This window comes from Triplophysa dalaica, chromosome 10 (genome assembly GCF_015846415.1).
Source record: "Triplophysa dalaica isolate WHDGS20190420 chromosome 10, ASM1584641v1, whole genome shotgun sequence".
NCBI classification, from domain to species: domain Eukaryota; kingdom Metazoa; phylum Chordata; class Actinopteri; order Cypriniformes; family Nemacheilidae; genus Triplophysa; species Triplophysa dalaica.
The window spans coordinates 14009103-14023062 of record NC_079551.1 but is presented as its reverse complement, the minus strand read 5'-3'; the positions used below and the strand labels follow the sequence as shown (position 1 = coordinate 14023062).

The window sequence follows — 13960 nt, the reverse complement described above, 5'->3', positions numbered from 1 at the left end:
AAACGATTTATTTAATGTTGCAGATTATTTTAATACCATACAGCACGGTTAAATTGACATATACAGTGTTTTCAAATCGTATTTTCACAAGTTCACAAACGGACGATTTTCTTTTACAGAAAAAAATACTAAAAAAACATCGTGAGTGCGTATTTAATTTGGTTTAATTATAATGAAAATAAGCGGTACATTTAGTGTTAGTTCAGTAAAAAGCAGTGCCGCTTTTATTTTGCAATCTCGTTTGGAACTGCCAATTATTCTTTTTGTCCCTTCGCGTTTTCCTTATGTTTGTGGATCCGCTTGTCATGTGAGTTCGGCGACTGCCTAAACAATAACAGTACATTTTGTTTTTAGGGTAAAATATAAGTTATTTTACTTTTGCCAGAATGCTCTCCCGTTTATTAAAAGAACATCAAGCTAAACAAAACGAAAGAAAAGAGTTACAAGGTTAGTGTTTTTGTTGTCGACGATCTACAGTTTATACACGATCGTACATTATGTGCTATGGAGCATAATCATGTGTTTAGTGTTGTCATATAATTAAAATGCTGTAATAATAAAGTGTTTGATAATGTCACATGATAAAATGTGTGCAGAGAGGAGGCGACGAGACGCTATAGCAGCTGCCACATGTTTAACAGAGGCTTTGGTGGATCATCTCAATGTAGGGTGAGTTACTGAACACAGAGACTTACTAGTGGGTTTTATAGGTTTGTAAAGGTGTTATTTAATGCACTTACACGACTGCAGTCAGTTCATGTGATCAGAGTGGTCACAATCCAGTTCTTTGTGCAGACTTTGGTGACGCAATTCTGCCAAAGCAGCTTATAAACTGCAACAGTCAAATTTATATAAGCAGGACCGCAAATGGCCCTTTAATGCAGAATTTCATTTTGATGTCTTTTAGGTTTGTGTTGCAACCTATGTTCTTGTCTTATCACTTGTTTATCAATTTGTGATCGACTCAGGGTGGCGCAGGCCTACGTCAACCAGCGCAAACTGGACCATGAGGTGAAGACTTTGCAGGTGCAAGCTGGTCAGTTTGCCAAGCAGACCTCTCAGTGGATCAGCATGGTGGAGAACTTCAACCAAGCTTTAAAGGTGCAACGAAGTTTATCTGGTAACAGGTTTTAGGGATATCCGTCAGATTCAGTGTTGATGGTTTGCTTTAAGATTTTTTAAACTGTCTAAACTCACTTATCAACGTTTCATTGATCATCGATTTATGTGTCTGATAGGAAATTGGAGATGTGGAGAACTGGGCCCGAAGCATCGAGATGGACATGAGGACGATCGCGACAGCTCTGGAGTATGTGCACAAAGGCACGGCGCAGCCCGCCACCTCATGAGCAAACAGATTTTCGCACTACTAGTGGGCTGAAGCTTGAAGACTTTTACCCTTTGGGTACCTCGAAACCTGGAGACTTTTGTTTAAGACATTTGTGTCTTATTTATTGTAGTAAAACTGCTGCACCGGCTGTTTTTTCTGAAATATCGGTTATTTTTTATTTACGTTTTCTAATGTCAATGCATTTGCAAAATAAAAACTTCTGTTGTATTATAGTTTGTTTTGGACTGTCACTTATTATAATACAGCTGTATTTACAAAAGGACAAAATGTGTATTTCAGGGGTCAGCGGAGTGCGGACAAAGGTCAATGTCCACTGCACGACTGAACTTCAGACTGGCTACTTTCCATACACCAGTTTTAAATGCAATTTCTCATACAAGTATAACACAAATAAATTGTATTATAATAGCCACAGAGATGGCAAAGTACTTGCTGTAACTCACTTTGAAAAAAAAGCCTGGAAGCAAACCCATAATTATGGAAGAATAAGAACCATTTTTTACATGACATGTTTTAAACTATTGTTGTCTACCGAATATAATAAAAAAAACACTGTTTCCTAAAATGGCATGTTTCTTCCCAATTGACCCCCACCCTGGCTATCTTGGGATCAGGCGTACACAAACGCTCAAAAAAATGCACAAACTGTGAGATTGGAGATTAGAAATTGTGACTCTGTTTTAGAGGATCAGCATAAGGGATAAATCTGAGCAACAGCTCCACTACAAACCACTGAAGCAGACACACTCGCAACCTCCAGCTCCATTCAAGAAGGGAAACGGTAAGACCGATAATTCATTTCTATTTTTATTTGTAAAGCCTATTTTTATATTATTAAGAATCAGATTTGAAAGACTTTCATTTTTCTATTAGGTCTTTGAAATCATATTTAATAATTAACTTTTAGATTAAGGTAAATACTTTATGGGAAGAGTATCATGGATAAGCAGAAAATGTTTTAACCTTTTTTTAATGCTAATTTGCTGTGAATTATTTATCTGTTTACTAGGTGGTTGTATGTTTATATGATATCCAAGTAGTTTCTGCTTTAGATCTGGGTTTTATAAAGAATTCTAAGGATGACAGGGGACTTTTAATATGGAAAACCACCTGTATAGGCACAGATGAAAATTAAATCACACCTTTTCTAATATTTTGGACTGTGTTAATGGTTGGTTAAAATTTTTAATTATGGATTTTTTTTATATTATTATGACAAAATAAGTAATATTATTTAAAATATAATATTTATTAGATTATTTATAATGTTTTTTGTACCAATGTAGACAATAAAGTCATATATTTCCCAGAGCAAAATGCAATTTAGGCCTTAATTTGTCTCTGGTTGGTTTCATCCACTCATTCTGAATGAATCATCTGTTGTTCTGTTTACTGTTAAGTCTCTAAAGCTAATAGGTTTTGTGCTCTGAGAAGCTTATAGTACCTCTGTGAAATCGGATTGTCAATAACTTGTAAGGGAACGGTCTCAGACCTCTGTTAACCTCGACACTGATTCCAATGTTCCTCTTTGTTTCATAAGAGTCTTACCTCAAGATTTCTCATGTGCTCAGATATGACGGCCTTACACATGTCACCCTGTGACCACATAATCTAAAACCATGCAAGCTGTGTGTGTGGATCAACAATGGTTTAAATTCAATAGGCTTTAACTTGAATTTAATATCATATATCAAATAAGAAGTAGTTTAATTGAACTATTTGTTATGTTAACTTGAAGGAAAGTGAGATAATTAACCGTTTTTGTTGTCGCTTTTACAAATGTACAAAATTGATTGCAAATTATGTCGCCCCCTGTGTTGATTATGAGAACTGCATCTCCAACTTCCTGCACTAATTGTGTGTCTGCATTGTTTTAATCTTTTTGTACTTTAACCAAGCAGTATCTGTTCACTACACATCTCTGCTGAGTCAGACATGGAGATAGAAACTATTTTCGAGTACTTGAGGTAAGAAGATCTCATTTAATTCTAAGTAAAACATGACCAAAATTAAAATTATACTTTAGAGAATGATATAATTTTCTATGTTGTTGTATTCTCTATTCCTGTGTTTACAGTAATTTTACATGGATACACGGCTTGGGTGCGTTCGTGCTGCTCTGGGCTCTGGTTTGGTTCTACCGGGACAACCTAGAGATTGACAACGTCAAGGAAAAATACGTCTTTGTGACTGGTTGTGACACTGGTTTCGGGAATCTAGTCTGCAAACGCTTGGACAAACGAGGTTTCCGCGTCCTTGCCGGGTGTCTCACAGAAAAAGGGGCAGATGACTTGAAAAGGGCGACCGGACCTTACCTGAAGACGTGCATATTGGACGTAACCAACACGGTTAGCATTCAGAAGGCCGCGGAATGGACCAAAAAAGAAGTTGGAGATAAAGGTCTGGGTGTTGAGCTAAGTAATTATTCTCACCTGCTTCTTACAAAGCTTGTAACGTGGTGTCTTTGTTCTTAATTTTACAGGACTTTGGGGTATTGTTAACAACGCCGGGCGCGCGCTACCCATGGGGCCCTCTGAGTGGATGACAATCGAAGACTTTCAATGCACCCTCAAAGTCAATATGATCGGCGTTATCGAGATGACCATGAACTTTTTACCGCTTATCAAAAGGGCTCGTGGTCGAGTTGTGAATGTGGCATCGGTGCTGGGCAGAGTCGCGGCTAATGGTGGGGGCTACTGTATCTCGAAGTTTGGGGTGGAAGGTTTTTCCGACTGTCTGAGGTATTCTTACATCCATCTTTCCATCAATCTAGTTTTTAAATGTAGACCTAATCAACCCCTTTATGTAATTTCAGGAGGGATATCCAGTATTTTGGAATCAAGGTGTGTATAATCGAACCTGGATTCTTCAAGACTCAGGTGACAAGCTTAGAGCCCATCGAGAGGGAACTACATCGCCTCTGGAACCAGCTGCCCACTGAGGTGAAGGAAAGTTATGGTGATAAATACCTGGACAAATGTAAGTTATATAACACTATAGACCAGCTTCTGTATTAACAGTTGTGTGATAAACCATATGATCTTCAAGATAAAAGATAAAAATGTTACATTTTAGTCAAAATTTTCTTCTTTAAACTCCAGACATCAAAATCCAGAGACTGATCATGAACGCCATTTGCGACAAGGACATCAGCAAAGTGACCAACTGCATGGAGCATGCCCTGCTGGCTGTCCACCCGAGGACGCGTTACAGTGCAGGCTGGGACGCCAAGCTCTTATGGATCCCCCTGTCCTATATGCCTGCTTGTTTTGTGGACATTGCGTTAAAGTTGGTGATGCCAAAGCCTGCAAAAGGCATCTAGTGTACTGGTAAACTGGTAAAGGAATTTTAGCCCAGAGACCCTGGTAACAGATTATATTTCTATTTTTAGGCTTGGCTTCTGTTACTATTATGAAACACTGGATAATGGTCTATTTTTGGAGCCCCTTATATTGGAGATTTAAAATTGGGTTAGTTGGTGATGACAATTATAACGTGTAAATTTGACAAAGTTAAGGTGTTTTAATATTTTAAACACAAAAAATATATTTCAGGACTGTTAAATGGACATTACCAATAATGTTGTAAAATAATAATTTATGTAAGTTATCATTGTTTACACACCGATCTGTGCCTCTTTTTCAGCTAGTTTTTTATTTTTTGTCAATAATTCTGGGTGATATTACAAGTTATTACCTTGCATATATTATTATATTACTATACTTAAATGACAACGTTTGTTGGCAACAGTTCACATAAACAATTAAATAAACATTATAAGAATATTTTGAGTTTTTCCTTTTATCTGTGCACCAACCTCTTATCTTTAATGTGTTCAAAGTTCACTTTTTGCTTCGTCTCCCATAGTCACTAAAAATGTAAAAAAATAATTGATTTTTTTATTTTAAATGTACTTATATTTATATATAAATAATTGGGGTGTCAAACCATTAATCACATCCAGAATAAAAGTTTGATAGCCCTAATAATTACTATCAAAAATAGGCTACAACTTTTCCAATATTTTTTTTTAAATAAAGTAAGACAACATTTAAAAAAACAAATTTAAGAGTTTGTTACTATTTTAAATAATGAATATAACATTTATATTCAATATGCAATTGTTCTGCTTATTACAAGTTATTACCTTGCATAAATTATTATATTACTATATTTTAATGACAAAGTTTGTTGGCAAACAGTTCACATAAACAATTAAAGAAACATTATAAGAATATTTTGATTTTTTTCCTTTTTCCAAACTCTAATCTTCTATGTGTCCACAATTTACTTTTTGCTTCGTCCCCCATAGTAACAAGTTTTTTAACAAAATAACAAAATAATTTTAATTGTACTTCTATTAATATATAGGCCTGTCAATCAATTAATTGCATAAAAGTTTGACAGCCCTAATAAGTAATTAAGAAATAGGCCAAAAGAATGAAAAAATATTAGACTAAACATTTTCAAACATAAATATACCATCTCATTCAATATTCAATGGTTCTGCTGACTTTTTACTTGTATTTCTAAAACATAACTGCCTGATCGTACTTCAATCTTTGGACAGTGAGAGTTATTCTGCAATCCGTGACCCAGTGAACTCTCCCGTGATGTCACACGGCTGTTCGGCTCCCGATTCGAGCGCACCTGTTCACGCGCCTCAGAAAACAACGCACGCGAGCGTACGGGGACCGTTATCTGCGACACGGACTTCTACAACTCCCGTTCTTTCTCTCTAACCTCAGAACAAGTTCATATGAGATATTTGAAATGATCTTTTTAAAGACTCTGAGACTGTACAATGCCGGGGTCATGGGGTTACTGTCGAAAGACTTCATAAAGAACAGCGCAGTGTCTCTGAATGACAGAGTGGCGAGAAGATCTGTCTGCGTATCGACGCGGACACGCGCGTCTGCAGCCGCAGATTCACCTGCGTGAGTCACATTTCTTTCCCATTGGACGCACGACTGTTGAATGTATAAATATGATCAAGGAAATCGTGTTTAAAGTTATTCTATAAGCTACAATGTAACGTCATTCTTTTATATCAATAGCAGAAACATGACTGGTAAAGATTTATTCTCTGGTCTGGAGGACATGCTTTTCTACACCATAACTCAAGGAGTAGATCAAATTCCTGTATCTCACTTCATCGCTGTAAGACCTTTCTCTTTATTTTTTGGACATATACACACAGATCAGATTTAATCATTTACACTGGAGTTTGTGAATCCAGCAAGTCTGGTCCTTACGCAACATGTCAACTTGTTTCATCAATCCGCAGGTCTTCCACAGTAGCTGTGATACTGTTTATGAGCAACAGCTGAGACACATTTTTGCACACGTGTTTCGGTCTCGATTACACTATGGGGGGTTTTGAGAGACGCTATATCCCCCTGACTGTACTGCTTAATGGTTGAGTTTTTCCATATTTGAGCCAACCATGAAACAACCCATTTATAGAGGAAATGCAATATACACATTGAGAAAACACGAGAAAAATGGACAACAGTTGGCAGGAATAGGCTATTTTGTCATGTGACAAGTATGCACACGCACAAATCCACGAATGCGAAACAGAAGAGGTTTTTGACTCTTTTAACCTGTTTAACAGGCCGTGAAAAGCACCGGCCTTCTCACATCAGACCCCAGACTGCGCGACTGCATGTTAAAGATCCGTCAGGCCGTCCGGGACTCTGCCGGAGAGACCATGATGGACCGCGAGCTGTTCCGAAAGTACGGTTAACACACTGATAAGAGCACCATCTCATGCGATGGATTTCAGAAATGTGCAGAAATGAATTGAGTTTGATGTCGTGACAGGTGTGTGGGGGGCAACATTGTTCTGCTGAGTCTGGCTTTCAGACGGAAGTTCATCATTCCTGAATTCGAGGCATTCGTGAGCATCATCGATCAGATTTACGAAAGGTGTACAGAGCAAGAAGACGGACAGGTAAATCTTCACACTTCCCTTTGGTTATTTATGCATCGTAAGGTGAAAGTCACAAAAATCCTTTGTTTTTTTTCAGGTGGCGAACTACATTCCTCATCTCTCCAAGATTAGTCCTGATCTATGGGGCGTCTCTCTCTGCACAGTAGATGGCCAAAGGTCAATAAAAATACGTTTCCACAAAATGTGTTTACTTTATAAAATAGTTGGAGTTGAAAGAGTGTTTATTGATGTCTAAAGGCATTCAGTCGGGGACACAAAAGTGCCGTTTTGCTTGCAGTCGTGCATTAAGCCGCTGGAATACGCCATCGCTGTGCATGAACACGGGACGGATGGGGTGCACCGATATGTGGGGAAGGAGCCGAGCGGATTCACGTTCAACAAACTATCTCTGGATGAGGACGGTGGGTGAGAGCATACAGACGATCAACCTATAGATGTACTTACAATACACAAATGATACACAACTGCACTGGAGTAAAGAAAGTACCGATATGAAAAGAAAAGTTCAAATGTGACTTGGAAGTACGTAAAGGTGATCTCGTCGTTTGAGTTGATGTTGTCTCTCTGTCCTCAGATAAACCCCACAACCCCATGGTCAACGCTGGAGCGATTGTCATCAGTTCTCTTATCAAGGTAACAGACCCCTCTCATTGGTTGAAGCCGTTGCATGATGCATTACATCAGTTTGGCCCGATTCATCCCAGATATGACAAGAGTGACATTAAAATGTAAATATCGGACGTATTTATTTACAAATCGGCACATTGTGGAGTGATAGGGAATATAGTTGATTTTCTTGATTGTTGTTTTTATTTGCACGTTTGATCAACTCCCCGTGCAAAACAAACACTCGTATTACGCACATGTATTGATGAACGGACCGAGCCAAGAATTCAGGTCAGCTGAAACCTTCGACCTTGAATGTGGGCACACAAAAAACTATGAACCGATGCATGAGGGGGTCTGGCCTGTATTCAGCCAATTGAAAGTGTTTTACAGTAGGTGTGTATCAATTGCTATGAGAGTCATGAACGAGATTGACAGTTCGGTTAGATCTCTCAATCTGACGTTTTGACTCATTTCCGTTTTTCCGTCCAGCCTGGTGTCAACAAGGCCGAGAAGTTTGACTATGTAAGTACATCCTGATTTTGTCATTGATATTGTTTTGAGTTTTGATATTGTCTTCTCATTAAAGAAACATGGCATTGGTGTTTCAGGTGATGGAGTTTGTGAAGAAAATGACCGGAAGGGAGTATGTGGGCTTCAGCAATGCGTCGTGAGTCTCTGATTTGTCGATTTGTCCTCATTTTGCGCACGTTTCATTGTTGTTGATGTTTGTATGATGTCTGCTTAACAGGTTCCAGTCAGAGAAAGAGACCGGAGACAGAAACTTTGCAATAGGATACTACCTAAAAGAGAAGAAGGTTTGTTCTGGAATGATTCATCTCTGATAGGATAGTTGATGCATAACGTCCATGAGGACTATAAATGCTTTATTTAAAAAAAGTAATCGGATTACTTATTACAAATTACTAATGTAATACGTATCAACCTTTTTTTCAAGCGAATTCCACTAAATTTAGATTTTAAATTCAATATACAGTAGTGTCATACATATTTGTTGAAATTATATATTGTACATATCAAATGCAAGTCATTTTAATTTAATTACTTATAAGCGATCTCATTGGTCAACTGTGATGTCACTCTTTGCAGTGTTTTCCTCCCGGGGCGGACATGATAGATGCTCTCGACTTTTACTTTCAGGTATGTTCTGGTGATACTATAAAGCCCACATACATCTGGGAAACGTCTATTAGATATCTGCACTTACTGTACATCTCAAAGACATATTTTTTTTGTTTGCTCATCTGCTGTGACATTTCCTGACAGATGTTATATTGATATTGAGAAGAAGCCTATAAGATGTTTTTACACAGCAGATCTTCAGATCTTTAGCAGACATCTTACAGACGTAACTGTGCTATCTGTGATATCAGTTAGACGTTAAATAATCTATCTCTCTCCTCGTAGCTGTGCTCCATTGAGGTCACATGCGAGTCCAGCAGCGTGATGGCAGCGACATTGGCCAACGGAGGCATTTGTCCAATCACAGGAGAGAGAGTCCTAAGCACAGAAGCCGTACGGAACACGCTCAGTCTCATGCACTCGTGTGGGATGTACGATTACTCCGGACAGTTTGCATTTCACGTAAGCGCGGACCCAAAGTCTAGACCACGAATTTGATTTTATGACACTTCAAAAATGCGTGCATGTATGTGTCAGGTGGGGTTACCTGCAAAGTCAGGCGTGTCGGGTGCAGTGCTACTGGTGGTGCCGAACGTGATGGGCGTCATGTGTTGGTCGCCCCCTCTGGACAAAGTCGGTAACAGCGTCCGTGGAATCCGCTTCTGTCAGGTGACTGCGCGGTTGGTTTGTGCGTTTCCTGTCATTTTTTATGCACTGTACATTTCTGTAAATGTACTTCATCTTGTTTTCTTTAGGAATTGGTGTCTTTGTTCAACTTTCACAATTATGATAATATGAGGCACTTTGTAAAGAAGCAGGACCCTCGCAGACAGTCCGGTGACGACAGGGTAAGTCGTCCTTCCCACAGCTGTTTTCTAGATATTAGTTGAAGTTAGTCAATATTGTGAATGATAATCCTTTTCTCAAATGTAAACTTATATGATGTTTCAGAACAAGTCAGTGGTGAATCTGATGTTTGCCGCCCACAGTGGAGACGTTTCCGCTTTGAGGAGGTCTTTTTATGCACTTGATAATGTCTTCCTGTCTAGAAAAAAGTCGTCAGTGCTACTTAAATGTTTTTTTTATTTCCACAGGTTTGCTCTCTCATCTATGGATATGGGACTGAACGACTATGACGCTCGTACGCCTCTCCATGTGGCTTCTGCAGAAGGTTATTTTTTTACTTTTACTTACATTTTTAGAAATGGAGTAATGTTTTCGCTACAAAATGCCTTCTGTGTCTGATTCGTTTCAGGTCATGTAGAAGTTGTGTTATTTCTGACAAAGGCCTGCCAAGTCAACCCCTTTGTGAAAGACCGGTACATAACCCTTTTTATTCATAACTATTCCTTAAAGGAATAGTTACCCCAAAATGAAAATTCACACATAATTGAAATATAAACAAGGAGATGGCTTAAAATCTCATGCGTCTCATGACTACTTGTCATAGTGTATGTAAACCAACTTAGATTTAAAAGATATTGCTTGTTTCATTTTTAATCAGGTGGGGAAACATTCCTCGTGATGACGCCATGCAGTTCGGCCACACGGACGTGGTGAAGATATTACTGGAATATGAGCAGAACCTCAGTCCAGAGACTTCTCAGAGTGACGCAGGTGAAGGCAACAGTCATTCCAATCTGACGTCTGTAGAAAGAAGAGTGTGATTCGCTGGAATTCATTCAGATTCAAAGACTCTTGTGCTTTCGGATTAATTGAAACATATCACTACAGAGAAACAAAAGTGCATTGTATTTTGTATTTTGCTTTGTAAATATGAGATTGCTGTATATATATTGTGTCATATTCATCTTATTGATAAATGCTAGTTGCCTTTATATAATTTTTGACAGCGACCCATTGTGTTTTAGAGAACAGACGTGTGACAAGCAAACAGAGACAAGTGGTGTGAAACACTGTGTTCAAACTGTAGCAAATAAAGCAAGAGTCAGATGTTCATTTGCAGTTTTTACCAGTTTTTACTTACTTAACCATGAAAATAAACTTGAGATTAAGGTTTGTCAGAAAAACCCACAGGATGATGTTGTTTGGCCTTTCACACACAAACTTCTCACGAATGTTCCTTAGCCCACCACACCAACGTTTATTGCTTGGCAACAACGACCCCCAAAAATCACTCTTTGATGTTTGTTCTATATGTAGTGGGTTTCATATGCGTGGACAGGGGTCTTTTGTAGTCATTAATATCTAAACTCTAAACTAGAGGTGGACAATTTATACGGTTGCTGTGTTTAAAAAGAGTCACAAACCTGAGTTGAATCTTCTCTGATATAAAATACAGTAAGAGCCAACATCTAAAAGCATGTATCACACTACATCATTACAATCAAAAGAATACGAAAATGTGGTCTGGTAATATGAAAAAATATTTTGGAGTACCCTGGACTTTAATTCTGACATAAAAAAATAACATATCATATATATTTAATTTAGATGACTTCCTCATGTTAGTACTGAGGACATTAGCCATTGGCTAAATCTTCACCACATGAGAACTGCTCGAGTATGAGAACTACAACCACAGGGACACGAGCGATTCAAAAATGCTTTTGTGCTGTTTAATCTGGATTGTTATGATCACAAAAGGTAAGATATTACCATTTATTATTCTTTGAATGTTTTTCTGTCATTTGATTGACATATGGCATTACAGACAGGAAATTTGCTAACTTTAAATTGCTTTATGAAATTTAATTTGGAGCGGCAAGAACTTTTGACAAACCAATCGATGTTTGAGCTGGTTTCTGAACTGATGGAAAAGCAATTGTTAGTAAATAGCCTTCACTACAGCCTATAATGTAATAAATCTGCTCTTCAAATGTGTTTCAGGCGTGTTTGGTGTTGATGCAGATGAAGTGAAGTCAGTGTCAGTGATGGAAGGAGAATCTGTCACTCTACACACTCATTTTACTCACTTACAGACACATGATCAGATATTGTGGATGTTTGGACCTCATGAGAAACGTATAGCTGAAATATTTAAGCAAAGCATTGATATGTTTGAAAGTAGCAAGATATTTGGAGACAGAATGAAGTTGGACAGTCAGACTGGATCTCTCACCATCACAAACATCAGAATCACAGACTCTGGACTTTATAAACTACAAATCATCAGTGACAGAGGAAATTCATACATGCAATTCAATGTTACGGTCTATGGTGCGTTAATAATATATAACTCTTCAAAATGTTTTGCTTCCTCTTTCTGAAAGATAATAATATTAGTTATTAATAAAAAGTATCTATTTGGTTTAAAAGTAATGTGTTTATGTTTTTTCCAGCTCATCTGTCTGTTCCTGTCATCATCAGAAACTCTTCTCAATGTTTTTCATCATCTGAAAGATCTTCAGTGTCAAAATGTGTGTTGTTGTGTTCAGTGATGAATGTGACACATGTGAGTCTCTCCTGGTACAAAGGAAACAGTTTATTGTCCAGCATCAGTGTGTCTGATCTCAACATCAGACTCTCTCTACCTCTGGAGGTGGAATATCAGGATACAAACACATACAGATGTGTCATCAACAATACCATCACAAACCACACACAACATCTCAACATCATTGATGTCTGTCAGACGTGTCCAGGTATATGAATCTACCGATCATATTTAGCAAATGACATTATAGATGAGAGAAGTTTCTGTGTTTATGATGAATCAGGTGTTTATTTACTGGTCAAACTGATTTTAGTTTCTTTGTGACACTCAGTGTAAACTAATCCTGCTGCTGCATCTGTTGAAGTTCACAATTCTTTGTTTCTGTGTCGATCTTTTTTAACCCTCAGACAAGATCCAGTGTTTCAGTTTTACTGAATCTGTAATCCGATTGGTTCTCTCCGCTCTGGTGGGCGTGGCCACTATCGCTGTAGTGGTTTATGACATCAGATCCAGAAGAGCTGAAGAGAAGCTAAAAGACATTGCACCCAGAATCTGACTGATGCCCTTGAGAATACACCTTTTTATTTGCTGTTTATGATTAATTTCCTGTTTTTTAATGTTTTTTAGAGATGTTTTAACAATCTTATATGGAATCATTTTTCAAATAATACACAATTGTCAGCAAATATCAATATGTCTTTTAAAGCAGCTTTATCTAATACATACATATATACAGTAATGTACCAAATAAAGTATTTTATTGATTTAAAATCTAAATCCAGAACATGTTGTTGTTTTCAATAAGATTCATGGGCGCTAAATGGTAATATTGTTACAATCACCAACTCAAACGACTCAAAATGTAACCAGTCTTCATCAGTCCAGAAAGAATTGTCTGTGAATGATTTGAAAATATATTGATTTTATACATGCCCCAAACCTCCAGCAAACTCACACAGACGAACGGCCCTGTCTGTGGCTTGAGCTATTTTGTCACAGGATGAAACGAGGCACCAAAATAACACCTGTGAACCTGTTGATTATTAGTGTATATAACCACATCACTTCTCACTGAACTTTCTCATCTTGTTTCTGCACTACAGGCATTAAATGTGGACTTGTGTGTTTTTAGTGTATTTGACAGGCAAGACTGTTTTTCTTTCTTCGTTAATGTTTTAGTTACAGGCATATTCATTGAGCTAAACCGCTGGTTTAACTATACGTATTTCACAATATGTTCTTCAGGTGTGTTTGGTGTTGATGCAGATGAAGTGAAGGCAGTGTCAGTGATGGAGGGAGATTCTGTCACTCTACACACTGATCTTACTCACATATAGAGAAGGGATCGCATGTCGTGGATGTTTGGACCTCAAGAGCCTCTTAGAGCTTAAATGTACAAGCAAAACATCTCTATTTTTGACAGTAATGAGATACAGTATATGGATACAGACTGAAGCTGAACAATCAGACTGGATCTCTCACCATCACAAACATCATGCTCACAGAA

General features: G+C 37.9%; 4 protein-coding genes across 5 annotated transcripts; all 4 read left to right on the top strand.

The window, feature by feature from the left end:
* The first annotated feature begins 281 nt into the window (after positions 1-281).
* Positions 282-1563, top strand: LOC130430246 (biogenesis of lysosome-related organelles complex 1 subunit 1). Its single transcript, XM_056759282.1, has 4 exons — positions 282-447; positions 597-669; positions 969-1101; positions 1239-1563. Exons 1-4 carry the CDS (start codon positions 387-389, stop codon positions 1347-1349), a joined length of 378 nt encoding a protein of 125 aa, XP_056615260.1. The 5' UTR covers positions 282-386; the 3' UTR covers positions 1350-1563.
* A 502-nt stretch (positions 1564-2065) lies between these two features.
* On the top strand, positions 2066-4984 carry LOC130430216 (retinol dehydrogenase 7-like). The gene is made up of 6 exons (XM_056759241.1): positions 2066-2132; positions 3253-3318; positions 3429-3751; positions 3834-4092; positions 4167-4330; positions 4453-4984. Exons 2-6 carry the CDS (start codon positions 3287-3289, stop codon positions 4671-4673), a joined length of 999 nt encoding a protein of 332 aa, XP_056615219.1. The 5' UTR covers positions 2066-2132; positions 3253-3286; the 3' UTR covers positions 4674-4984.
* A 1008-nt stretch (positions 4985-5992) lies between these two features.
* Positions 5993-11015, top strand: LOC130430456 (glutaminase kidney isoform, mitochondrial-like). Of its 2 annotated transcripts, none has more exons than XM_056759572.1 (18): positions 5993-6288; positions 6412-6511; positions 6969-7090; positions 7178-7307; positions 7384-7463; positions 7545-7708; positions 7882-7940; positions 8406-8438; positions 8525-8583; positions 8665-8731; positions 9024-9074; positions 9342-9518; positions 9594-9725; positions 9812-9904; positions 10008-10069; positions 10151-10227; positions 10312-10375; positions 10561-11015. In XM_056759572.1, exons 1-18 carry the CDS (start codon positions 6125-6127, stop codon positions 10721-10723), a joined length of 1797 nt encoding a protein of 598 aa, XP_056615550.1. In that variant the 5' UTR covers positions 5993-6124; the 3' UTR covers positions 10724-11015. The 2 variants fall into 2 exon arrangements, with proteins under 2 accessions (XP_056615550.1, XP_056615549.1); XM_056759571.1 differs by having other exon boundaries at positions 5994-6288; positions 6409-6511.
* A 577-nt stretch (positions 11016-11592) lies between these two features.
* LOC130430526 (SLAM family member 6-like) lies at positions 11593-13149 on the top strand. Its single transcript, XM_056759647.1, has 4 exons — positions 11593-11663; positions 11907-12236; positions 12359-12661; positions 12861-13149. The coding sequence occupies exons 1-4, from the start codon at positions 11621-11623 to the stop codon at positions 13007-13009; spliced, it is 825 nt and encodes a 274-aa protein (XP_056615625.1). The 5' UTR covers positions 11593-11620; the 3' UTR covers positions 13010-13149.
* Positions 13150-13960: the final 811 nt, after the last annotated feature.